This window comes from Calliphora vicina, chromosome 4 (genome assembly GCF_958450345.1).
Source record: "Calliphora vicina chromosome 4, idCalVici1.1, whole genome shotgun sequence".
Classification (NCBI taxonomy): Eukaryota; Metazoa; Arthropoda; class Insecta; order Diptera; family Calliphoridae; genus Calliphora; species Calliphora vicina.
Window position 1 is genome coordinate 37,963,618 of NC_088783.1, and position 24,631 is coordinate 37,988,248.

Here is a 24,631-nt window from a genome sequence, read left to right on the forward strand (position 1 = left end):
TCTTATGAAATATTTCTATCAACAACAAATTATTACAAAAAAAAAATAAGAGGCCGAACAAAGGTCTATTAAACATGATTGTTCTAATAAAGTGGTTGAAAATTTCAAATCAAAATTTAGTGGCTTTAACCAAAAAACAAGTTACTGCATCTAATAATCACACTAAACTTAACGCCGGTATTTAGGCAATTAGGCCCTAAAACCAGCTCAAACGGCGTATTTATATGTGTGTATTGTTTTTTTCGTTTATGAATGTTTGAGTTGACTAATCGCTATTACAAACATGGCGAATGTCGCGTGACAAATCATACTAAATGTATTCTAAGATAAGGGGGTTTGAATATAGTCCCTCGATATGTTATCAAAAAATTTAAATAAGAAACAAAATTGTCAGAATTGTTTTTCCCTTTAGGAACCTTTCCTTTCTAGCTTAATAAATAGCAAATAATTTAGAGGGAAAAAATTCAAAAATATAATGCGATATATCTAACATTTAAAAAAAAGTAAATTATTTCCGTTAAAATAAAAATACTAGAATAAATCACATATAAAAATATTTTTCAGTGTATGTTATTAGTTCGCTGTGAATAACAATGCCTTGGATTGCAAGAAGAAGAAGAATAACAAAACATATGCACGTGTGGCGATTCGTAATTCATTCATTGTATTATTAAAATCACAACTAGAACGTTAAAAATTGTTATAAATTAAAAGTTTTCAATTCTGTAATTAAACGCGATGTCTGCTAATATAGAAATTATTATTGGCACTTACGAAGAGTTTCTATTGGGTTACAAATTCGACATAAAAGTGAGTAAGAGTGGATTCCATACTCGAATATTTTTTAAATTTGTGTCTATTTGTAGAATGAGAAACCAACCTTAACCCAATCATTTGCTGATAAATCCCACTCCGGTTCAATAAGAAGTGTGGCTGTACATGAACGTTGGGTGGCCAGTGGTGGCTCAGACGACCGTATTTTTATTTACGATATGAGTACCAGAAAGCAGTCACAGGTATACAAAATGCAGTTAAGCAAATGAAAATAATAAAACAAGTAACAATTGAAAAATGATATTTTTTAGATTTTATTGTCTCACCAAGGCACAATAAATGCTCTAGCCTTCACTCCCGATGGTACACATTTGTTAACAGGAGGCGATGATGGACGCATGATTGCTACACGTTTAAAAACATGGTTTACCGATGCAACATGGAAAAAGGCACACAATGGTTCACCTGTTACCCATATTAGCTGCCATCCTAGTGGCAAGATGGCATTATCGCTAGGCTCAGACTTGGTCTTACGAACATGGAATTTAGTGAAAGGTCGCGTGGCATATAAGACAAATTTGAAAAGTCGTAACACTTTAGGCTTTCTACCCGATTGTTTGGCTTGGTCACCTACGGGTGATTATTTCACTATAACTGGACAACGTGTTGTGGAATTTTGGTCAATAAAAAACGCAGATGTTGTACGTTCACACAAGACTAAATCGAAGCCTGTGTGCCTGAAGTGGGTAACAAATGACGCATGTCTTGTAGGTTTGGAAGATGGTAAAATATTGTGGCTTTCGACAGACAGTGAAGAAGAAAAGGTAAACAATTAGCATTAAAAAGTTTTATAAAACAACATTTATATTTGATTTTCCAGGAAATAGTTGCCCATAATGCTAGAGTTAAAGCGATGAGTATTTTTAAGAAGAATTTAGTCAGTGCATCAAGGTAGGTGTATTTTCCTTTCAAGGATTTAAAAAAAACAGTTGATATTCTTAATTACAACATATTCCTTTGAATATATTTTAGTTCCGGTGAAATTAAACTATGGCAAATAATCGAAAATAAGCAAAAACTAAAAGAAATTGCCACAACAAATATCGGCTGTCGTCCCACCTGTATAAGTATATTAGATTTGGAACAATTCGGAGCTAATTACGTAATAAGCAGTACAATAGGAGCAAAAGAAGTCGAAATAAAACCAACTACCTCCAAGGCTAAAGCGCCTCAACGAGGAGTAGTTACAATTGAATATGAAAATGGCGAAGAAGACAGCGATGAAGACGATGATAGTGACAATGGAGAAGGTGAGGATACTGAAAATGAGGCAGATAGTGTAGCAGAAGAAGATGATGATGCAGATACCAAAGATGACGGTATAGAAGATGATGATGATGAGGAGGATGATGAAGATAGCGATGAGGATAGCGATGATAGTAATCCTGAACCAGAAATACGTTTACCGAAATCACGTAAACATAAATTACAAATTGTCAAGCGGAAAGATGATGAAAAGAAAAAGCAGAAACTGGACAACAGCAAAAATAAACAACAATTCAATAAGAAACAACAACCGAAGCAGTCACAGCTAAATAAAAGCAAGCAAAAATTTAAAAAATAAATTTAATTGTGTATGCTTAGCTTTTACATTAAAATGTTAATGGTTTCCTATTAAGTGTTTTTTTTTAATAATTCAACTTTGTGCTGCATTAAATAAAATATAGAAAAAGTTTACATAAAAGGTTAATTTAATATCTTTTCAACTCATAAAATCGGCATTTTTAGGTTTATTTCATGTAAAACCATGCTATTTCATGATGGTACTTACAATTATCACAGTTTTTGGGGCATGTAATAAATTTTTTTGAATGACTGGATCATGCTCAATTATATTTGCATACTGAATTTTGGTTTATAACTTTTAAACTAAACGAGTGTTCATCTTGAAACTTTGCAAGGGCATAAAAGAGAGAGATATAGGACTTTTTTCTATTATTTCTGATAGACGATTAAATATATTCCTTAGCCAAAATCAAATGTATTTGAAATACTTCCATTTGCATTTAAGGGTTAACGATCTTTCTGACATTTCTTTTTCCCCATCTCGGTAGATTAGCTGAAAGTCTGGAACTTTACAGTTACATTTATGTTTTGTTGACATTTACTTTTCTTCATTTCTACATTAGTTAATATAGACATGGAAATAAAGAACCTAAAAGTATTTTAACAAAATGAGTCTAGTATTTTTTAAATTAATTTTACTTTGGGTTTTAATTATACCAAACTCATTAACCGTTGAAATAAATATTAATAAAAATTCAAACCCGAATATAAAATCTGTTGATAAATTTAAAGGCAGGTATTATGTTTTAATAACCAACAATAAAGTAGTAAAAATTATTTGTATTTTAGTACTTTTTCTGGAAGCAAATACCACATTTCATTTTAAACCCTCAAAACGGGGTTTCTTTGAAAAATATTTAAACACTTATTGCTATAGGGGAGAACCAAAAACATTGGGGCGCATTTTGGAAACTATTGAGTTACAACTGGAAATTGAGGGCGATGACTATACTCAATATGAAGGTGCTACGCCGGCTGAAGTTGAAGAACACTACTCGGAACATCGTTCTCTCTTCAGTTTGAATTTATTTTCCCAAAAACGAACGCGTCTCTCGCTGTCACCTTTTATGCAACAATGCATTGGCATTGAGACTGTAAAGTCCTATAATGTTACTTTGTACCAAGATATTATTGACTATTATCGGTCTATTCAGTTACTGAGTGGTATTTTAATGTTCCTGTTTGCTGGTATTTTGAGTACAAATTCATTGTTTTACTATATCACAGGCATATTGTTTGGTATATGTTCATCATTTCTCTTCCTTATATGGTTGTCGGGAAAATTAATGCCCAAGTAAGTATAAATGTGTCCTTTGAGACTTTAATATATACATATGTACATTAGACTTGACCTTATTATATATGTGCCTGGAATACTAAGTCAGTAACATAGACAGTATGAATATCTAATGACAAAATTTCGATGCGATTTCATTTCAGGCGTACAATGATGTATGGCGTTTTAATAGGCGGCTGGACCGTTGGTTTCTATGTCTTACGTATGCTGTGGGATAATATTCAAATGATCATGTTGACATATCGTAACTATGTGTGTTGGTACATTATAATTACCGGCATAATTTCCTTCTTTTTTTGTTATCGCTGGGGACCACCACAGAACAAGCGTTCGAAGAATATTATTAAGTGGCTATTGCAGCTGATGTCTTTGGCAATGATCTATTTGTCCAGTAATTTTAAAGAAGCCACCCTAGCAATCACACTAATGACCATTACATTGTATTATTTTCCACGTATTTTGAAAAAAATTATGAGTTTCAGATCTACAACGTCCAAGGAATATTTGAATGAGAAAAAAATTTGTGGTAGTGGTACTAGAGTAAAAGAACTAAGAGATGATTGTCAACAATGGCGCGTAAATAGCCCTCAATATAAAGATTGGAAGGTATACACAATTGTTTGATTTCTATACGTTTTAAATTATCTCAATATTTTAAACAGATTAAATCCAGTAAATCACGTCCTTCGCTAACTGATAATTCTGGCACAGAGCAGCGACGAACTCCTACACAAAAGCCAGTTGTGAATGCATCACTGGAAAACTCTGTTTCTAAACAGCGCATTGATGATTATGCTTCAGGATCAGATGACGTAAGTTTGGGAGAACATGATTTGACGAAACAAAAACTTTATCCACTACCCGATGGTTCATTTATATTAAGTGAAAAGCCACCCATTATAATAACACCACGTCATGCTACACCCATTTATCATCGTTCAACGCCTGCATTCGCCAATGATGAACCAGATGAAGGTGATTATACACCAAAAAATCATCATTCTCATGTGCCACTGGCTGCTCATTCTCGTCGTTTAAGTGCTGCTGCTTCTACTTCAGATTTACTGTTATCGGGTCGTCGCCGTGCCACACCCTCACCATCCCAACTGCAGCGTTCTAGCAGTGTTCAACGTGTTCAATCTCGTTCGTCTCGTATGATATCATCAGCAAAAAAACATTATGTCAGTAATCCTAAGATTAAAATTGAAAATCCCACTAGCGATGATGACTGATAAATGTATTTGTTTATTAATTGATTTATTGCTCCATTTTAAACAAATTTTTTACAAAACTGATGCTAGAAATCAATTCCGTTCGGGAGTTGAACTAATTTTTGATTCTTTACAAAAGGTAAATTAATGCTTTTTCTTGCAAAATTTTTTTTATCAAAATTTAAAAATTAAATCAGTTCCACTTCTGAACGAATCTGAAATCTGTGACATGTATTTTGGATTTTAAGAATTATTGGTATTAAAGGAAATCATATTTTTATTAAACATTTTTTTTTTTTACTTCCTCATTATGAAACTATGGTGAGAAATAAAAACTATAGGTGATAGGTGAGTTCCACAACGCTGGAGTTCTGCCATAGATCGGAAACTATGTTGTCAAAGACCTAACTCAGTTGAAAAAAACCTAAGTGGTGAGAATGTACATAACTATACTTTCAACAGCATTGCCAAAACCAAAAAGTATAAACTACGTTATGTTTAATATATTCACTAGTAAAAGTAACTAAAAACGCCACTTCATTTAATTCTTAAAAAACAAATATAACTTTATTTGATGATAATATTTGTAATATATGATTGACTCAAAGAGATAAAACTTAACAAGCTAGATTAATTTAAAATTCTTTTCTAATTGTTATAAACTGTTTGTTGTTGAACATATTAATGAGAAATCATTTAAAAGTATAGATAGTGGCATATAACAAAAAGAAATAATAAAATGGACTTAAACTACAACAATAATTGTTTATAACAATAATATGACAATAAGGCTTTTTTGTATAGTTAAAAAAAATTCATTTTAAGAAATTAAAGTTTTACTTAAAAATCTACTTAGTGTAAGAAATTTAGAAAGCAATAACTTAATGCTGACTAAAATAACAAATTAAACATTTTCTTCAATTTAGGCAGCATGAAAGAATTAACTAAACATGAATTAAAAACAAATGCCTTTATAAATAATAAAATAAATGACTTTTCCATACAAAATAAGAAGTTAAATTTTTAAAAAAATTAATTATAAATAATCCTTTGGATATATTTCTTTTCTCTATATTTGTGATTGTTAAGAAACAGTTTCCAGTGCCTTTTTGTTTAAATTATAAGACTTTATTTGTATTAAATGATTTTAGGTAATAGACGGTCGTGCAGTAATTAACAGATATAAGTTCAATATTATTGAGAATAAAAAGGGAAGTTGTTAAATATTAGCACATGAAATCTGATTCCCAATAACGTAACAAAAAGAAATCCAAAAAAAAAAAAACTAAAGAAAGAAAAGATAAATAACAAATATTGCACATTTTGTAAATGTAAAAATAATTAAATTAAATTAGTTAACACATATTTAACTAGAATTAAATAAATATTATTATAAAAACAACATATTATAATGTGTTAATAATAACTTACACATAATATGAAGAGTAGTACATACAATATACATATTATTTATAAACGAATTAATGCTTTAGTTCAGTGCGATTGGCAGCTACTTCGGCCAGTATGAGTAAATCTGAGGTAGACGATATATTGTCATTTAAGGTGTTGTTGTTGTTGCAACTAATGTTATTGAAAATATCAACAGATACTGATGATGCAGAGTTAAGTTGTTGTAAAGGAATGATTGGTGATGTTGTTGATGTAACATTATTAAGTGATTGTGATGTTGCAGTTGCTGTTGCTTCAGTGTCTTTTTCAATTGCTTTTCTATATTTAAGGGCTGTGGGCGCATCTTGAAAATAGCAACAACCATTAATAGTCAATGGTAACAAAGAGGCTGCTTCTTGTTCTATGGCCGCGACATCACGACGTGTAATGCTTTCTTTGCGAGCCTTACGTTTTTGACTACCCACAGCAGTGGCAGCAGCTTGCTGATGCTGTTTGGCCATGTGTTGAAAGGGTGCAGCAGCTGCAACTTGAATTCGTTGTGTGGATTTTTCATTTGAATTGCCATTGTTGTTGCTGCTGGTTGTAGTATTACCCCGTTGTCCACCCCTCTTTTTGCCAGTGGAAGAAAACTTCTTTTTCTTTTTTGTATTACGTTTGCGTTGCAAATAATCATCCAAATTTAAAGCGGGCAGCTCTTTAATTCTTTCCTCCAAATCAAAACCACCCAAATCGTATGACAACATATTTTCGGATTCGGACACAGTACGCTTGGGGCAGACATTACTAAGGTTGCTAATTAAATTATTTACATTTGAGAAACTTTGCTTAATGTTCACATCGGAGTTGTCACCACCACCAACAACTAAACGTATTGAGGACTTTGATTTCTTTACAGCTGTGGCTATCTGACCGGAATTTATTAATTCCTGATATCTTTTACCCTTACAGGATCTTGCACTTTTCTTTTTTGGCTCTAACATGTCTTCCTCACTACTGTTACTCGAAAAACTATTCTCATTGTGGAAACGTCTTTTTAAGTGATTTTCATCTAAGCCCTCAGCACTGCCTGTAATATGAGCACTCATAAATTGAGATGTTTCTCCCAGAGCTTGCTGCAAGTCCGCACATTGTTTCGTGGCCTTTGATTTATCTAGCATTAATTGACTTAAATCGCCCATTTGTGCTTCGTCGGCCAGTTTAAAGTAGTTACTATGATTGTTGCTACTACGTGTGTTATTGCTTATAATTTCAAGAGTACTGGCTTCGTTATCTTCTTGATACTCTGGGCCAAAAGCATTGGCTGGACGTGTTGTTAGAGTTCGTAAAGGAGGTGCTGGTAGTTTGTACCATTTAAAATTGGGATTTGCTGAAAAGAAAGCATCTTTGTTCTAAACAGAACAGTTGTATTTAATAATATAAATATTACTATATGTGCTGAATTTTACTGTACCTGTTGAGCTAAACTTGTAAAACACTTTTTGTCATTCGTTTCTAAGGAGGCCCACCAGTCTCCTAATATTTTTGTTATGGCTCTAAAAGAAAATTGAAGGATTATTATTTCGAGCTCAAATATAAAAATAATTTTGTTCCGAAAACAATACATTTGCCCAATTCACAACCGGAGTTGTGTTAATGTATTGTTGTATAATTTATTAATTGCTGTTTCTTGTTTTCAAAAGTTATGTTTAAAAATATTTTAGCTTTACAACGGTATGGTTTTTAAAGTCAAAATTCAAAACTTAATCTCAACTACAACTCTTCTATAGCATGGCAAATATTATTAAAATCGAATTTTCTGTTTAGAAGACAGATTTATTTGCCCTTCTTTCCAGTGCATAGGTTGTGAATTGAACAATATAGTGCCCTCAAAACAAAATGACTAAATACAATTGTTAATATCTGATCGACGTTATATGCATGTGTTACACACAACTTACCTATTTTCTAAGTTTTTATAACGCTCCTTAACAATAGCACGATGGCGTTTACAAAATATTAAAAACGCATTCATAGGTCGACGAGCATGATGATCGGGTTTAATACAGGCAACAGCAGCAGCAGGTTCGTTTACCATGCTAGCAATTGTAGTTGAAGAATTTGAGTCCACGATTGGAATGTTGGGCGACTGAGATTGTGATTCTACAGTTTCAACATCAACATCTATGTGAACTTCCTCATCCTCATTACTATCTTTGTTTTTGTTGTTTTCTCTAACAGTTTGAATTTTATGATCTTTTAAAATATTTACAAGTTGAGCAGATTTGTTATGTTCGCTGCTAGTTATTCTATCATTTCTAGTTGAAAGAGCACCATCTGATGAAGTGGACAGTTTTTGAAATCTATGTCTGCTTCTATTGAAAATAACTTCGTAGTCGCCATCTAAATCAACGTTCGATTCTAAACGATCCTCATAGTCAATATCGTCATCGTTATCATATTCTGCATCAACGTCATCATCATTATCTTCCTCATCGTCATCATCATCCTCTTCGTCATCAATGTAACTGCTATGACGACTACCATTGGGAGACTGATTGTTGCCATCATCATCTTCATATGATTTTGATTTAGCATAATTGTGGACACTTTCAATATGACGATAAGCTTTATTTTGATCTTCAGTACGTTGAGTGGTAGCTGTTGAGGCTTGTGGCTGAGTTCCCGTTGACATCACAATCATTGTTGTTGTGGGTGATTGTTTATTTATAAGGCCATAATTAGTATTATATTGTTTGCAATATAACTGATAGTTATTATTGGTTCCGTCGATTCTTGAAGAATCTATTTGTATATTATTATTATTGCCACAAATACTATTATTATTGTTAATATTGTGATATTTCTTATTATTTAAATCTAAAGTAAAGGCACTTTTATTTTGTATATTAATTGGTGTTATTGTTGTTGAGGATAAATGTTCTACATTTACAACATCTACTTCATTATCGTCTTTTGCTTGGCGTATTTTACACATTTCCCTATCCTTAACACCTGAGGAGGCACTTAAATTGTATAAGGTACGAAAATTATTCCAACATTTATTGTTTTGTAACTTGGTATGATTTTCTAAATGTTGAACTCTAACACGTTCCTGCTGTTTTATTTCATCGTTAAATAAAAACGGTTGTTGTGGCTGTGAATCAATAGCAGTGTTGTGATGATGACCACTAATTGTTACAAAGGTCCTCGTTTGTGAGAGCGAAGAAGGTGGAAGTATTTTTGTGGTAGTTGTAGTATTAAATTTATCCATGGTTATCAATTTTGGTTTTAAAAATTCCAAAGCATTTACACTATTGATCATTTTAAATAGTTATTATTATAAACTTAATGTTCAATTTAAAACATTACAAACTGAAAAAGAAAGTTATAGAAAGGTTATTTATTAAAAATTTTAATGAAAAAATTTATTATTGAAAATCTAGAATCTAGTATTTTGTGAAAATAAATTACAATATTTTGAACTCGAAAGTTTTTAAAAAAAATGTTGGCAAAATAACTTTGAAAGCTATTTTTTTTTAAATGCAAACGGACGTAATTACACTTTTATTTTTTTTACAGTAGAAACAAAAAATTTTATACAATATTTACTAATGTCATTTTTTATCGCAGCATGTATTTTGATAAAAAGAACCGTAATCAATCAAAAATGTTTTGGGCAGGAACCTATATATTTGGAAGTTATAGAGCTTTAAAGCTCAGATATCTATATATATTGCTATTTCTCTTCGATTTGTGAACCAGTCTGAACAAAATTTATATCACTCTATAGGGCCAATTTATTAACCCATTAAAATACAATATAAAATCATATACTTTTTCATACTGTATAAATAATTGTAAACACAAATTAGAGATCGGTGAGTTACATCCAATATATTTGTATCTTTGAAATTGTATTCTTCCCAACTAGTTCACTTAAAGAAATAATTTTATTTCTTTCAGTGGATATATTAATATGGCAACATTTAGTAAAAGCTTTAAAAGAGAAAAATTGCAAAAAATTGTTTACAAAACAAAATGTTGTTGTTTTAACTCACAACTACATACATGTGTCGATATGTAAGCAAGAATTGGCAAAAAAAAACACACACTCGTACACAGAAATGAGTAAAAAAATTAGCAGAAATTGCAGGTGGAAGAAGAAAATGTATAAAAGAAATCAAAAAAAAGTGCATATTAATAAATAAATGGGATCACTCTCTCTTTCACAAAAGGAATTTTATTTATCATTTATTTATATATTGGGAAATAAGATACAACAAATGCGATACAATTATGTACACAAATTTACACCCTTTTTATTCACAGTTTAAATTTTGAAAAATTATTTTTTTCTTTGATTTAGTAACACAAACTTACATCTTTTGCACTATATTTATAAATATTTATTATTATCATATATGAATGATAAATATAATATGTAGTATGAATATTTATTTTATCTTTAATTTACTAACTGCACTTTTGTTTCCTTGTCCTATAGTCTTTTGAATATTGTTGCTGTTGTTTAGTGAATACGCTACGTGTACAGCGATACGAAACGCAATTACACAGAGTGAAAAATAAATAAAACAAAAACTAAAAAATTGAGTGCTTAATCAACGAACAACAAACCAATAAGAAAAACCGAAAAAAACAACGGAACCTAAACGACTCATACACCCCGCCAAAAACCAACAACAACAACAATATAATTGAGAACATACTCAACAAATACTATATTTGTTGACGTTTTTTTTAGCTTGAACTTGATTGTATATTTTGTTTGTTTATTTTCGTTTAGGGAAAATTAAAATACTTTAATTTTAATCTATGAAATTATATTAGTACATACTTATTTTTTAATATATTAAACTTTTTAATATAACAGAATTTCTTTTATTTTATAAAATATTTCGACAAAATATTTTCACTTTTCCTTGTTTAAAAATTTGTACTCAATTACACTCACACTAATGCATTCAGCTCTTTTGTCTATTCCGTTTTAATATTTTTTCAATTGTTGCTTTGTTTTCTTTTCATTTATTAGCAATCAGCTGATGGCTTTTTCTGCTTTTTTTAATTAATCCAAAAAGTTTTGTTTGTAAATAACGTAGTTTATTTATATAAATGCTATTGTTCTTTATTATTTTTAAGTTACTGATATTTTTTTAAATATTTTTATTTATGGTTTAAGACAAATATTCATATTTAACTTACAGTTGTTTTGATATGTTGATGATGTCAAATTTAATTCAACTCTAATGAAAATAAAAAAAATGCAAAGCAATTCACTTCACAAATTCATTGAGTGAACACAATCAGCCTGTCTCTTTTCTGCACTTGAATTAAACAAGAGTTGCCAAATTTTATATATAAATATATATTGATGTAAACTAAAGGGCAATGAATTTGAAATATACACAAAGTAATTACTTTACTGTTTTTACACAACAATTTAACTTATAAAATTAATTATTTTCTGAAAGGAAATAAATACAAATCTTTAAATTCTAAAGTTTATAATAAAATTTCACTAGTTTTGCGACAGGATAGGAATTTTAGACATAAGCATCTAAATCATTGGTCGGCACTGAGAGTACTTATGCTTTATAACCAAAGTTAGCGTTACCGAAATAACTGCAATTACCGTTATTGATATAATCGTATATACCGTTACCCATATTCTATAAATATTTTGAAATTATAAAAATGCAACATTTTTATTTTAATAATTGATTTTATTGAAATCTACAAAATTTAAAATATAATAGACAAGATCGTTTTTGTCATGATAAACTATAGCTTTGAATTGAGATTGTTGCATTTTAGCTTATATTCAATATATCGCACTAGTTCCTCTAAAGAGTGTCAACTCAAAATTTGTCAATTTTCACTTTTTGCAAGAAATCGTTGTGCAGTGATCATATCTACTCACTGTAAAAATCTGCTATCATTATCTCTACTCTTTCGCTAAAAAATACAGCTGTATCCGTATGTTTCATTGTAATGTATTGAAAACAAAATAGTTTTTTGCTCCTACTGAATATTTTAAAATTTTAAGTTGACGCTCTTTAGAGGAACCAGTGCGATATAATTTGAAATTATAAAAACAAAAAATTTTTAAATTTAATAATTTAAAATATAATAGAATACCAACTTTGTGAACTTATTTTTAATTTTTGTAAATTTTATTAATATTGTAAATTTTATTAATAATATTGTAAATTTTATTAATAATTTAATTCATGAAGAAGTTTCCTTTACCGAAATAACACAAAATGCAAAGTTACCGGAATAATCCAAATTAGCGTTACCGTTACCTTGTTGCCGTTTTGAATCGGTAGCCTACTTTGTTTATAACTGATACTAAACATTTTTACTATCATTCTGTCAATTCCTTTTACGGCAGATTTATTGAGAACCATATACACATATATTTTTTGAAAACTTTTAATGTTCCATTTCTTATGATTTCATTAATACTTCTTTGAATTTCAGTTTCATATGACAAATAGAAAAACTATTGCAAAAAATTAACATAACAAAATATAAAATGAGTCTTATGTTTTAAATGCTAATTTGTCGAAATAAATAATAAGTTAGTTTATTTTTGAACATAAAGTTACGAAAAAAAAATAGTTTTTATAAATGCGAGTTTAGATTTTTCTTTTTAAATTGTGTGATTTAACTATGCTGAATTAAAAGTTTTCATGCTAGGCAACCCTGCATAATGAACTGACATTCTATTAGCTTAACGAAAGAGAGAAATAAATATATATATTTAAAATTTAAATTTTAAATTGAGTGCAACACTTTGCTAATTCAATATACACAAGTATGTATGCATGTGTTGTTTTATTTTTGCTTTATTTTTTATCAACATTTTTTACATTGTATGTGTGTTGTTTTTACCAAAAACAAAATATACTAGAAATTTAATGTTTGTTGTTATGTTTATTATTACGTTATGTATATTAAAATGGGATATCAAAAAGGGGTTGTGGCAAAAAACACACAGAACAAAGGGAAAAACTATGTACATACATATGTATATTTAATGAATTGGTAGGTGTGGGTTCGTACCTATTTGGTGATAGAGTGCACTTTACGAAGACGTATTGTTGTGTATGAAAATAATGAAGAATACATATCATGTGTATATTTGTTTATGTTTATAATTCGCAGTAGCATTGTTTTGTTTTCATTTTAACTGTATAAAACGTTCAAAAATTTTCAAGGTCACAAGGCACGTCAAGAACAAACATATACATTCATAGATACTACGAACACATGGACATTTCAAATGCAAAACACTTTGAAAGAAGTTCATTTGCATGTATACAAAGATGTACATCTAACTGTTTTTATACCCTTCACCATTAGTGTTATGGGTATACATATGTAAATAAGTTTGTCGTTACGTTTGTTATTTCTACAATTTTCATTTGCGACCCCATAAAATATAGGGTAACCGTGCCTACATACATACATACATACATATGTTCGGCATGTAACCAGTAGTCGGCGTATTTATAATTTAAATAAGAATAAAGACAATAAAAAGACAGTGAGTGAATCTATTTATTGACAAACATTTCAATTTCAAATGTATTTTGTTTTTAGTTTTTTGGTATTGTGCTCTTTTACTACATTACCAGGCTAAGTACTCTACATTGTGAATACCGCTAATATATAAGAAATCGATGTAAAACACAATATAACTTCATAGCTAGAGAGTTTAAGAAATTCAGAATATGTAGTACTCCGCGGGAGGTTATCAATAATCTAAAATTATAAATAATTTCTCGAACTGTTAGCCGCAGAGCAACAGTAATTTCTGACCTCGTATTCAATTTGACAAAGAACATTTAAACTGGTGGAGACAGAAAAGGAATATTGTTCTCGTTTCGGATGAATACAAATACAATTGTATTATGTTATATTAATATAAGCGGTAGTGATAGGACATTTGTAAGTTAAAACCAATGGATCCAAAGCACACAAATAAGACAATCATGTTTGGTGTGTTGATGTTGAAAAAAATTACTTTGACTTGAATTTTAACGATGTAATGCATCCATACGCTAAGGAAAATATGTCCCTAGTTTGAAGATTCCAGCACGACAATGACAATCACACCTCTAGTGTTTAAACCGAGTGGTTACAATTCAATTAGGTACATGTTCTGAAGTGTTCTGCCAAATCATCAGATCCCATAGGACTTAAAATTAGAACTCGAAATTAGAACAGATGCGGTTATAAGGTATAATAAAAAACCAATGAAGCAATAATAAAACAAGTAAGAGAGCTATATTCGGCTGTGCCGAATCTTATATACCCTTCACCAAATTATACTTCAAAATACAAATTATAAATATTTTTAGATAAACAAAATTTATTTTTTCCCAAAATTGTTTTTTTTTCAGTTTTGGAAAAAAATTTTTTTCGAATTATTATTTTAAAAATTTTTAAATTTAAAAAAATTTTTTTTTTAAGTTTTAAAATTTAATTTTTTTTTAATATTATCTATATGATCCAGAATATATATATCGATGGCTTAATATAAAAAGGCCCTAACTCGTGTTTTTTTTGTAAGTCCAGATTTTCGTTTATTTCGATAAATATATCATAATTAGTCAAAAAAATCTCGACTTAAAAAAACACGAGTTAGGGCCTTTTTATATTAAGCCATCGATATATACTTTATAGGGTCGGAAAATTACAAACGGAATGACAAACCCTGGTTATAAAAACAAGGGATGACCAAAAAAATACTGAATCACTAAAGGGACCCTATAAGTTTCCATTGTTTTGTCAATACCATAATATTCTATTTTCAGAATACATATAATTAATTACCTCTCACTTTTTTAATTAAATATGGATTTTGACCTATTATTGTCAAATTTTTCAAAAACTGCGGGAGTGCTTTTTTAAAAGATCTTTTTAATGAATCCACCAATTTTAAAACATACGATTAAATAATAATAATTTAAGTTATATTTTAACCGTTAAGGTTGAAATTTATTTTTTTATTTTAATTGTTTGCTGACTACTGGAAAAATTGTATTTTTCTATGATTCAGCTCAAGTTTTATATTAACCAGCCCTCTACTCTTTGGCAGAGAAAATGAGTTTATCAGGTATTTCATTCAAGACCTGCAGATTATGAGATATACAGTGGTGGCCACCAATTTAAGACAAATACTTGAATTTTTTTCATCAACTGAATTTTAAGTGCTATAGAGCCAAAATAAAAGGACCTCTAAGGGTATGAAATTTTTTATTAATGTTTCTAGTTTCTGAAAAATGTATGGAAAAATCGGTAAAGCATATATCGACAAAGATATGTGGAAATACGTTGACCCACCTCAGCGAACATCCGATGTTAATAACGTGATATGACCGAAACTAATGGAACTAAAAATACGAAATTTGGTCCGAATATTTTATAATAATAAAAATATAATGATATAAATGTGAGAAAATATGTTTATTTAAAAAAAAATTTTTTTGGTCAAGTTGTAAAAAAATTGTATGTGTTCGTGGTGAATATGTATGAATTGACAAAGTCGAATAAAACACACTTTTGTGTTAAAACAATCCTCATGCTTATATATTTGTGGAAATATTTGAAAAAATAATTGACAATCACGTGGAATTTAGCAAACAATTTTTGTCTTAAATTCCTGGCCACCACTGTACATACATATGTATGTACGTTTTATAATGTCGACATAGAGGACCCCAGGACATGGAAAGACATTTTGGTATATGTTGAAATTCAAAATACGAATACCAAATAAAAAGTTTTTGAAAGAATTCATCACCATCAAATTTTTTTCAACCAAAAATTAAATTATTCTAATCTTTATCTTAAAGTATGCTACGGTGAAGGGTATACAAAATTCGGCACAGCCCAATATAGCACTCTTAATTGTTTTTTTGATGTTCTCTATTTGATTGTCTAGGGGGCATCATGACCCCCTTTCCAACCTCCACAACCAATCCAAACAGTCTGTAGTTGTCTGTATTTATGTATGTATTGGTTAATAGTTGTGTGTGCATGGCCTATACATACAAATTTGAATGTCGGTTTGTCGGTCATTTAACATCTTGTCTGTCTGTCTGTGTTTATTTTGTATAGCAGAGCGTACTTTTTCAGGGTCATGAAAATTCGATTTTTTTTATTATGTCTTCGTATTCATTTAATGTAGTCGTAACAGAACAAAACAAAAAGAAATTGAAACATAGAATGAATACGGAGAACTAAATTCAGAACTTTAAGCAAAACAAAACGCAAGAGTGTTTTGTTTGTTTTTTATAAATTGTTTTTACTTTTATTTTAATTACTTGTATGTACAATATATTTTTTTAAATTGGTTTTCAGGTAATTTGTTTTAAATTTTTTATTTTTTTTTATTCTATACAACAAAAATTGTGTTGTTTACGTATAGACAGACGGAATGACACGTTCAATGCAACAAAAGACGGAAATAAACTGCGGTCAAAGACATTTTAAGATATTTATGTATGTAGGTATGTATGAATGTACATAAGTATATAGTACATATTGTACTTAGTATATGCATACAAAGTATATAATTTTTTTGTAATATGTATTTAAAATACTTGTTTATTATTTTAAAAATAAATTTGTATAAAAACATTATATACATTAGGCTGGTAACTTCTTGCTAATTTTTAAACTCTTTTGCTATTAAATTATATTGTCTTGGAGTAGTTTTACGAGGTAGAGTTTTTACAGTACATGTCTCACATAATATTTGTATCGTTTTTGAAACTCCTGAATTATTAATTGAGTACTTATCAGATAGTTTTTCGCTTCAATACAGTATTAAAATGATTTATTATTTTGGATTTTAAATTTTCGAAAATCTTGACTCATTTCAATCTTGATTCATTTTCAATCACTATTTAAAAAATTGACTGTGCGAAAAAAAATAAAAAAAGTAATTATCGAAATAAAATAAATATTGAAATATCATGATGCTTTTTACATCATTTTCTTACATATCGATTTTATTTTCGCCTTCTTCCAAAAGTTTTTATAATCGGGAAAATCGCCCTATAAATGACTGAGATATAAAAAAAACCACGACTACCTCGATTTATTATTACCAAGGCAAGAATTTTCATGCACTAAAAAATTAAAAATATATAAATTTCACTATTTTCAGATAGGGCAATTATATGGGGGTTGATAATCGCTACCTCCCTAATAAATAATCATTTTTATAATACCCTACACTATCATTATGCGTAAACGTATTAGGAGATTTTATTTGACATAACAACTAACCAGCGGACTTATTCCCGCATTCGTTTACGAGCGAATACTTATTCGAACATGCGAATTTTTTTTCTTTTTGGGATTTCCTTATTAGATATCGAATAAAATATATTGAAATTTATATAACCTTCGAGTTTTTACTTGTAAGCTAAGAAGCATTTGAAATAAATTTCGATTACGAATTCGAGAATTAGCCCCCAGAGATCTTAATTTGGAGAATTCACAGTTTTCAATTTGTTTTTGAGACTTAATTATTTTGGTTAATGTTAACTACAGTTTAATATTTTATTCTTAACTAGAAATTACTCTCATACAATCATAATATTGTTGAGATTCACACAACAATAGAAGCAATAAATATAAATGTTGTATTTGTATTTGCCTAAATAATAAACACTATTTATGTATGTATTAGAATTTTAGTAAATATATGCATAAAAAAAATAATTTGTTTAATAGATAAATAAATATAATGCATTGATTAGAGTACAACAACCTTTTTTAGAAATTTAAACAAACACTCATGTATACATATCTATTAAACTTATACATAAGCAAAAAAGATTTCATAATAGAATTGAAAGTAAAGATAACGATACTAATGCGCAGTTAATAATAATGCTATTTTCAAATTATACAATTTTAAAAAATATGTTTACAAATTTTTGCACATAGCAACAAACTTGATATTTTAATATGTGAAAATATCAGATGAGTTTCGCTGCGATACTTAAACCAAATTGACCGGCAATTTTTTGATTTTAAATATGATTAATATCCAAATTCTCTATAACTAAAATTAGATATTTAACAGAAAAGCATTTCAACTGCCATGGTTTGAGTATCCTGAAGGTTAGATATATGCACTATGTACACGTTATTGATATGTATTATTGAAATCCTTAGGACTAGAGGATTAACCATTTAAAGAAAAAAAAATGTACCAGAAATTTCATGATTTTGTGATTTTTTTGTCGTAAAGAACTATTTTAAATTCAAATTAGTGTAAAATTTGATTGGATTAAGGTATCGTAATAATCAATAATAACTTTAGCCATTGACTTCATTTAAATACAAAAATTCCTTAAATGGGTAAAATATGTTCCATAAATCTAGTTTTTTCAGAATAACAATTTGTACATTATGAATATTAAATTTAATTTCTTATATTTAATTTGTATTTTCCCAATATTCACTTGGATTTCTCAATTTCAACTTGAAATGGTGCGGACTCAAAATATTTTAAAACAAACAATGGTATATTTTGAGGGTGCTAACAAAGAGTGAGTCAGTCTAATGTATATCAATTCAATTTATAATATCATAAAACAAGTTTCATATTTTTTAACAATTATTTTATCGCCCAAGTTCTGGTATGTGTCTATTATTTGTGGTCACTTACTTTATGAAAATTAGAATATCGAGTATGAAGGAAAGCCACAAAAACGGACACATTAAGCCGAGATATTTTGAGAAACACATTGAAATACACCAATTACATTTTTAAAGGCCACATTTAATATTTTTTTGTTTTAATATTAAAAAAAAGTGTTAAAGAAAATTATCACTTTATTCTGTTAAAATTCACAGTTTGTATATTCCCAATAAACCAAACAATATTGTGTAGGTTATATTAGGAATTATTAAATGATAACAAAATTATAATAACGAATTATAATTTAAAATATCATAATTTTATGGGAAAGCGATATCGCTCCTAATATTACTATATCTATATTCCAAGTGCTATTTAATACTAACAATTTTATGTTAATTATTTTGTTTTTGTATGTATCATATTTTTATATCATTTTCGATATCATGTCGTATTTTTTTGTTTGTTTATTGGGTTGAATGTGGTAAAGTTTTGTATTTAGATATTGTAAATTGTTATTTTTAAGTTTGGCTCATATTCTTATTATGAGTAGTCCGTAAATGACCACAAACAATTCGCTTTAATAAGAATTTATATAGTAGAATGATATTTTTTATATTATAATTCATTTATCTGTTTATAAAGAGTACATATTAAATGTTGTTGTAAAAAAAGTGAATACTATTTGCTTAAACAAAATGAATAATATAATAAAAATAAAAAAATTTAATTATAAATTATGACATTTGTAGCTTTATTTCATAAAAAAATACAGAAAGATATTTACAAAATCTTATATCGTTAGATTTAGTGTGTAAAACTGCTAAGTCCACTTTTTATGAAAATTTATATTATAATACAAAACGTTAGAATAAGTAAAAATACACTTTTTTCTAAAAAATAATTTCGTTTTTTCTTGTTATTATTATGTGGTATGCAAAAGTGCTAATCTTAATCTCAAAATTATAATCTCAGTCAAATGGAATTGAGTATAACTACGTTAATTAATATATAATAGTGTCAAGCTTGTTTTAATTATTAGTTTATTCATTTAATTTCAACCAAAAATGTAAATCATAAATTTTTGGAGGAAATATTACGGAAATCAAAAACGTTGATCCATTTGCTTTTTTCTAGTACAAAATACTCGATCAAATTTGATCAAGTATTTTTTCGCAATTAACACGAAACCCAAATCTAGGGGACATTAGTCTCTCTCTTCCCAATTCAACACCCGAATTATTATGGTAAGCTTTTTGTATTTTAGAGTCCGACAGAATATTCGGTTTAGGTTTTGGATTAACCCAAAAATCGCCTTAATAATAATGTTATTATTTTCTCAAAATAATTTTTTTTCTCGACCTAATAATTAATTAAACAATTTTCTGTTTTTGTCTTACAGAGAAAATAGTTATGGCTGTAATAGACGAATTTATTGATAAATCAAATTTTTCTGATGTGGCTGAACAATTTTAGTTGTGGTGACAAAAATTCGGTTACTTAAAACGTAATTCTTCTGTGTCAACTGATTTTCTCTTTATCTATGAATATAATCGAACCATACGATTGGTAACAAATCACCACGAATCTGTTTTATCTATGCAAAAATAATATTGTAACTTAAAACAGAAAACTTATAAGGAAATTCCCAAGAAATTTTTCGCGATTAGGAAATCTACAGCTGAAAAATGCTCTTTCGAAAATTAATAGAATTTTTTGTTTGTTTCGGTAATGATTTTTTTTACCGAATATTAGGATCGGTTCTGTTTCGGTCAGACTCTACAGTATTTTGTATAGGTATTAGGTATTTTTATACCTATAGTATAAAAATACATATTACGTTATTGATATGGATTACAATGTTCATTTACCGCTCAATTGTATACTTTACTTACAATTTTACATAGTAATATAAGTAGATCCCTACTTGCAGAAATTACGAGAATAAGGAATGGAGACGGAAGTCAAGAAAATTTATTTTTTCTTTTCTAAAACATAAACTATTATGAGTTTTTACAAACTGTATCTCTACAGAATATAAATTTCCCCCTTCAATGAAAAAGGGAATTAACCGAAATAATAACATTTAATAAAATGGCGAAATTTGTTTACCTATTATGTACTTGTACTGTATGTGTGTATATCTGCAATTTAAAAATGGCGTTATATTACGAAATTGATCGGTAACAATAATTATGATAAATGATAATAAAAGCAAGTACCATTTTACTCAATTCTTTTAAATAATTCATGAACATGACTCTTACTTGAGCAACATTTTTAAGTTAAGAATTTAATTTAAAGGTGTTTTAAAACTTTGTATTTTTATTTGGGAACACAAGAATTGAGAAATTGTTTTTGTTTAAATTTTTCTTAATAAGAACACCACCGTATGAATGAATATACATATGTTTGTATTAACGAGAAGATAACAAATGATGGAATTAAAAGAAAATAGCTTAATGAGAATGTTTGTTCACATAAACAATTTAAGTTTAAAAAAATATAACTTGATTTAATTTGTTTTTCTTTGATAAATTATTTTGTTTTAACAAATATATGCGAAAAAATTATAAAAATACAAATGCAATACTTAATTGTATTTGTATGTAAGAGTATTTACCAGAAAACAACAACAAAAATTACTGCAGGTGTAGTAGACACTTTTTTTGTATATGTTCGTTTTTTTCTTTATTTATTTTTAAGGTGAAAGAAAATTATTTTTTTAAATCAAAATCATGAATTATTATTTAAATTAAATTATTTTAAATTATAAAAACACAATTATTAATTTACTGAAATATTTTTTATTTTTAATATAACAAAATAAAACCTTAATAAAATCTGAACAACAAAAAACACTGTGACAAGTAGAAAATACACAAACGTATTAAAAATAACGAAAATAGCAATCATCTGTAAACAGCCAACGTCAACAAAAATGCCAGGGTTGGGTATGTTTGTTATAAACAAATATAAAGTTTAAGCGAAGTAATGAATTTTACAAATAAACTTGACAATTCTAAATAAATTTGAGAGATAACTACATGAAATAACTGATAGCGCATACAGTAAGTGACAATACAATAGAAACTATATTCCGTAATTTCAGTTTTCAAAAATATGACTTTTTACCAAATATAAATGTTTATTTCTAAGACAAATTAAAATTTACATTAAAATTTTAACAAAAATATATTTATAGAATGTTGTTATACTTGTCAGCATTAGCAAAACAATGGAAACTTTTAAACTTCTGCAAGAAAGAAGACTAAAACTAAATAATATGTAATAAAAGATTTACCATTATTTCAATCACCCTTATTCTGGTTGTCGTCATCGTTTTTGAGTCGACATCATTTTCTGTCGACGTCGACGTCAGCTTGACACTATTTTGGTATTCTGTAACCGTATTGTGTCGACGTCGACTGTTTATCGAAAAATGCAATAACACAAAACACACATCTCTAATATTTAAGTCAGCTGATTCATTCACCCCTATCGGCAATAACATGTGAAATTTTGTTCCCATGAAATATTCATTTCCCTCGAAGGGAAAATTGCTATCGTGAAATTCCCCATGAACTTTTCATTCACAATAGTTGATTTTGTTCGTAACAGCTGTTTATTGTTTACAAAATTCCATCTAAAAATGTGGAATTTTTTCACGTGAACAAAGTTAATAAACGAAAAAAGGAAAAGGGAACATATTTCATGTGAAATATTGATTCGCGATAGGGGTGATTTAGTTTTATATAAAAAAAAGAAACGTTATTTTTTAAAAATCTTTTATGTTTATGATTCAAAAAAATAAAGAAAACTTAATTTTACTAAGAAAACAACTCCGGCAAAGGTTTGAATGATACTTTCGACTAAATAAGGCCGCCTTTAAGAATGTTCTGGAAACAATATCGCCTTATTTGAAAGATGGAATTAAATCATCATTTATTTCAAAAAAAAATAAAATTGGCAACAACATTAAGATTTCTGGCACAGGGTTCGTATCAGGTTAGTGTTGGAAAAGATTTTAATTTGGGTTTGTCGCAACCTGCCGTTTCTAAAATGTTGGCCGAAACTCTGGATGCTTTACAAATGAGAGTTTTTGAATTATCGATTATTATATTTAATAATAATAATATTTTATTAAGTTCTAGAAACATAAATTTCGCAATAAAAAAATCGTAAATTTAACAAATAAAAAGTCCCATCTCAGAAAAATACAAAAGCTAACTTAAAGATACAAAATTAAACGAAATAACCAGCTGTTTAGTGCATTTGTGTTAGTTTATGTCAATAACAACAAAATTGTATAATGGAAAAAACGTAAACAAACTTAATTGAAGCAGAAAGAGCAAAATAAAAAATAATGCCAAAAACATGACATACATACGTATAAGTATGTAATTGTAACACAAATTTACATTAAAACAAAAATTAAATATATTTTAAATAGAATTTTTATTATAATTAAAGCTACTTATAATTTAAAATTCATTTAAAAATACATATTTGTAATGTTAAATTGAAATAAATTACTTGGCAAAAATACGAATACAATGCAAAGAAAGAAATGCATGAAGAGCGCAGTTGAATTGAGTGAGAAAATTAATGCTAAACAAAATAATGATAAACAATGTTTAGATCAAATAATATTATTTGATAAATTAAAATAAAACAATTAGCTATGTTTTTTAATAAACTTTTCAAGATAAAGGATTTATTTAATTAAAATATAGGTTTTTTTTAATAAAACAATTTTTTTGTGTACCTCTTTCATTTATTTATAAAATTAAAAATGGCCACTAATTTATTATATTGTTTTTGTTGTATAAATCTCTTTTTTTGAAAGAGTATAATCATCAGCTGTAAATATGTATAAGTATGAGTGAATATCTGTGTTTTGTTTTTTCCCTATTTGAAGTTCAAATGTATCATTGTATTAATTTTGTTTATTTATTTATGTATATTTTTTTTGTTTTTATTATTTATGGTTATAAATAACTTTTTTTGTTTTTGTCACACTAATAAATATTATAAATAAAAACAAAAAGAAATTAAAAATACTATGATAACAGAGAAAAAATGCTATTTGTGATATTCCTTGTTTAAGTATGCTGATTTAAACAATAAACACAAATATTTATCACAGTTCTTTTAAGTACATACTCCACACTTTTCTTTATTCATATGCTAAATAAGTATGAATATTATGCTAATTTATGTTTTAGCATAAATAATGTTTACATACATAGATAGGTACATAATGCAGAATTAGAATATCTTATCATTCACTTGTGCTTGGAGATGACAAACGAATTAAACCCTGTCATTTGCAATTTCAATACAAATAATGAAATTTTGGGGCTATTTGGATTACAAACTCAGAAAAATAAAATTCATAATTGGAATGAATTTTTTGATAAATACATATTATTAATCGAACATGACTTTGTTTTCCTAAACTTTTTTCATTCAGAAATATTGTTACGAAATTGCATTACGAATTTGAATTCAACGGTCTGTAACATTTTCATGTTTATAAACATTTCCATCAGTAGAAACTTCTACTTATCAACAATGTTGATAACACGCTGTTATTAACATTGATTATAAGTATGACAACATTTACTGTTAAAGCTGCTA

At 28.1% G+C, this 24,631-nt stretch overlaps 3 protein-coding genes across 3 annotated transcripts; 2 read left to right on the forward strand and 1 right to left on the reverse strand.

The window, feature by feature from the left end:
* Nucleotides 1–628: 628 nt before the first annotated feature.
* LOC135956863 (p21-activated protein kinase-interacting protein 1-like) lies at nt 629–2,524 on the forward strand. The gene is made up of 5 exons (XM_065507458.1): nt 629–810; nt 867–1,016; nt 1,086–1,598; nt 1,655–1,725; nt 1,807–2,524. The coding sequence occupies exons 1-5, from the start codon at nt 739–741 to the stop codon at nt 2,396–2,398; spliced, it is 1,398 nt and encodes a 465-aa protein (XP_065363530.1). The 5' UTR covers nt 629–738; the 3' UTR covers nt 2,399–2,524.
* Nucleotides 2,525–3,008: 484 nt separating this feature from the next.
* LOC135958355 (nuclear envelope integral membrane protein-like) lies at nt 3,009–4,934 on the forward strand. The gene is made up of 4 exons (XM_065509260.1): nt 3,009–3,132; nt 3,190–3,694; nt 3,841–4,303; nt 4,360–4,934. Exons 1-4 carry the CDS (start codon nt 3,009–3,011, stop codon nt 4,927–4,929), a joined length of 1,662 nt encoding a protein of 553 aa, XP_065365332.1. The 3' UTR covers nt 4,930–4,934.
* Nucleotides 4,935–5,448: 514 nt separating this feature from the next.
* Nucleotides 5,449–9,619, reverse strand: LOC135956226 (MATH and LRR domain-containing protein PFE0570w). Its single transcript, XM_065506640.1, has 3 exons — nt 8,256–9,619; nt 7,769–7,850; nt 5,449–7,706 (listed from the first exon to the last, which is right to left on the reverse strand). The coding sequence occupies exons 1-3, from the start codon at nt 9,617–9,619 to the stop codon at nt 6,390–6,392; spliced, it is 2,763 nt and encodes a 920-aa protein (XP_065362712.1). The 3' UTR covers nt 5,449–6,389.
* Between the last annotated feature and the right edge of the window lie 15,012 nt (nt 9,620–24,631).

Excerpts from the sequence above, each read along its gene's own strand:
- LOC135956863 (XM_065507458.1), top strand. The coding sequence starts at position 739 with ATGTCTGCTAATATAGAAATTATTATTGGCACTTACGAAGAGTTTCTA. Across the intron at positions 1,599-1,654 it reads CAGACAGTGAAGAAGAAAAG|GAAATAGTTGCCCATAATGC; the intron begins GTAAACAATTAG and ends TTGATTTTCCAG. Across the intron at positions 1,726-1,806 it reads AATTTAGTCAGTGCATCAAG|TTCCGGTGAAATTAAACTAT; the intron begins GTAGGTGTATTT and ends AATATATTTTAG.
- LOC135958355 (XM_065509260.1), top strand. The coding sequence starts at position 3,009 with ATGAGTCTAGTATTTTTTAAATTAATTTTACTTTGGGTTTTAATTATA. Across the intron at positions 3,133-3,189 it reads ATCTGTTGATAAATTTAAAG|TACTTTTTCTGGAAGCAAAT; the intron begins GCAGGTATTATG and ends TTTGTATTTTAG. Across the intron at positions 4,304-4,359 it reads CTCAATATAAAGATTGGAAG|ATTAAATCCAGTAAATCACG; the intron begins GTATACACAATT and ends TATTTTAAACAG.
- LOC135956226 (XM_065506640.1), bottom strand. The coding sequence starts at position 9,619 with ATGATCAATAGTGTAAATGCTTTGGAATTTTTAAAACCAAAATTGATA. Across the intron at positions 7,851-8,255 it reads TATAAAAACTTAGAAAATAG|AGCCATAACAAAAATATTAG; the intron begins GTAAGTTGTGTG and ends ATTTTCTTTTAG. Across the intron at positions 7,707-7,768 it reads TTACAAGTTTAGCTCAACAG|AACAAAGATGCTTTCTTTTC; the intron begins GTACAGTAAAAT and ends TGTTCTGTTTAG.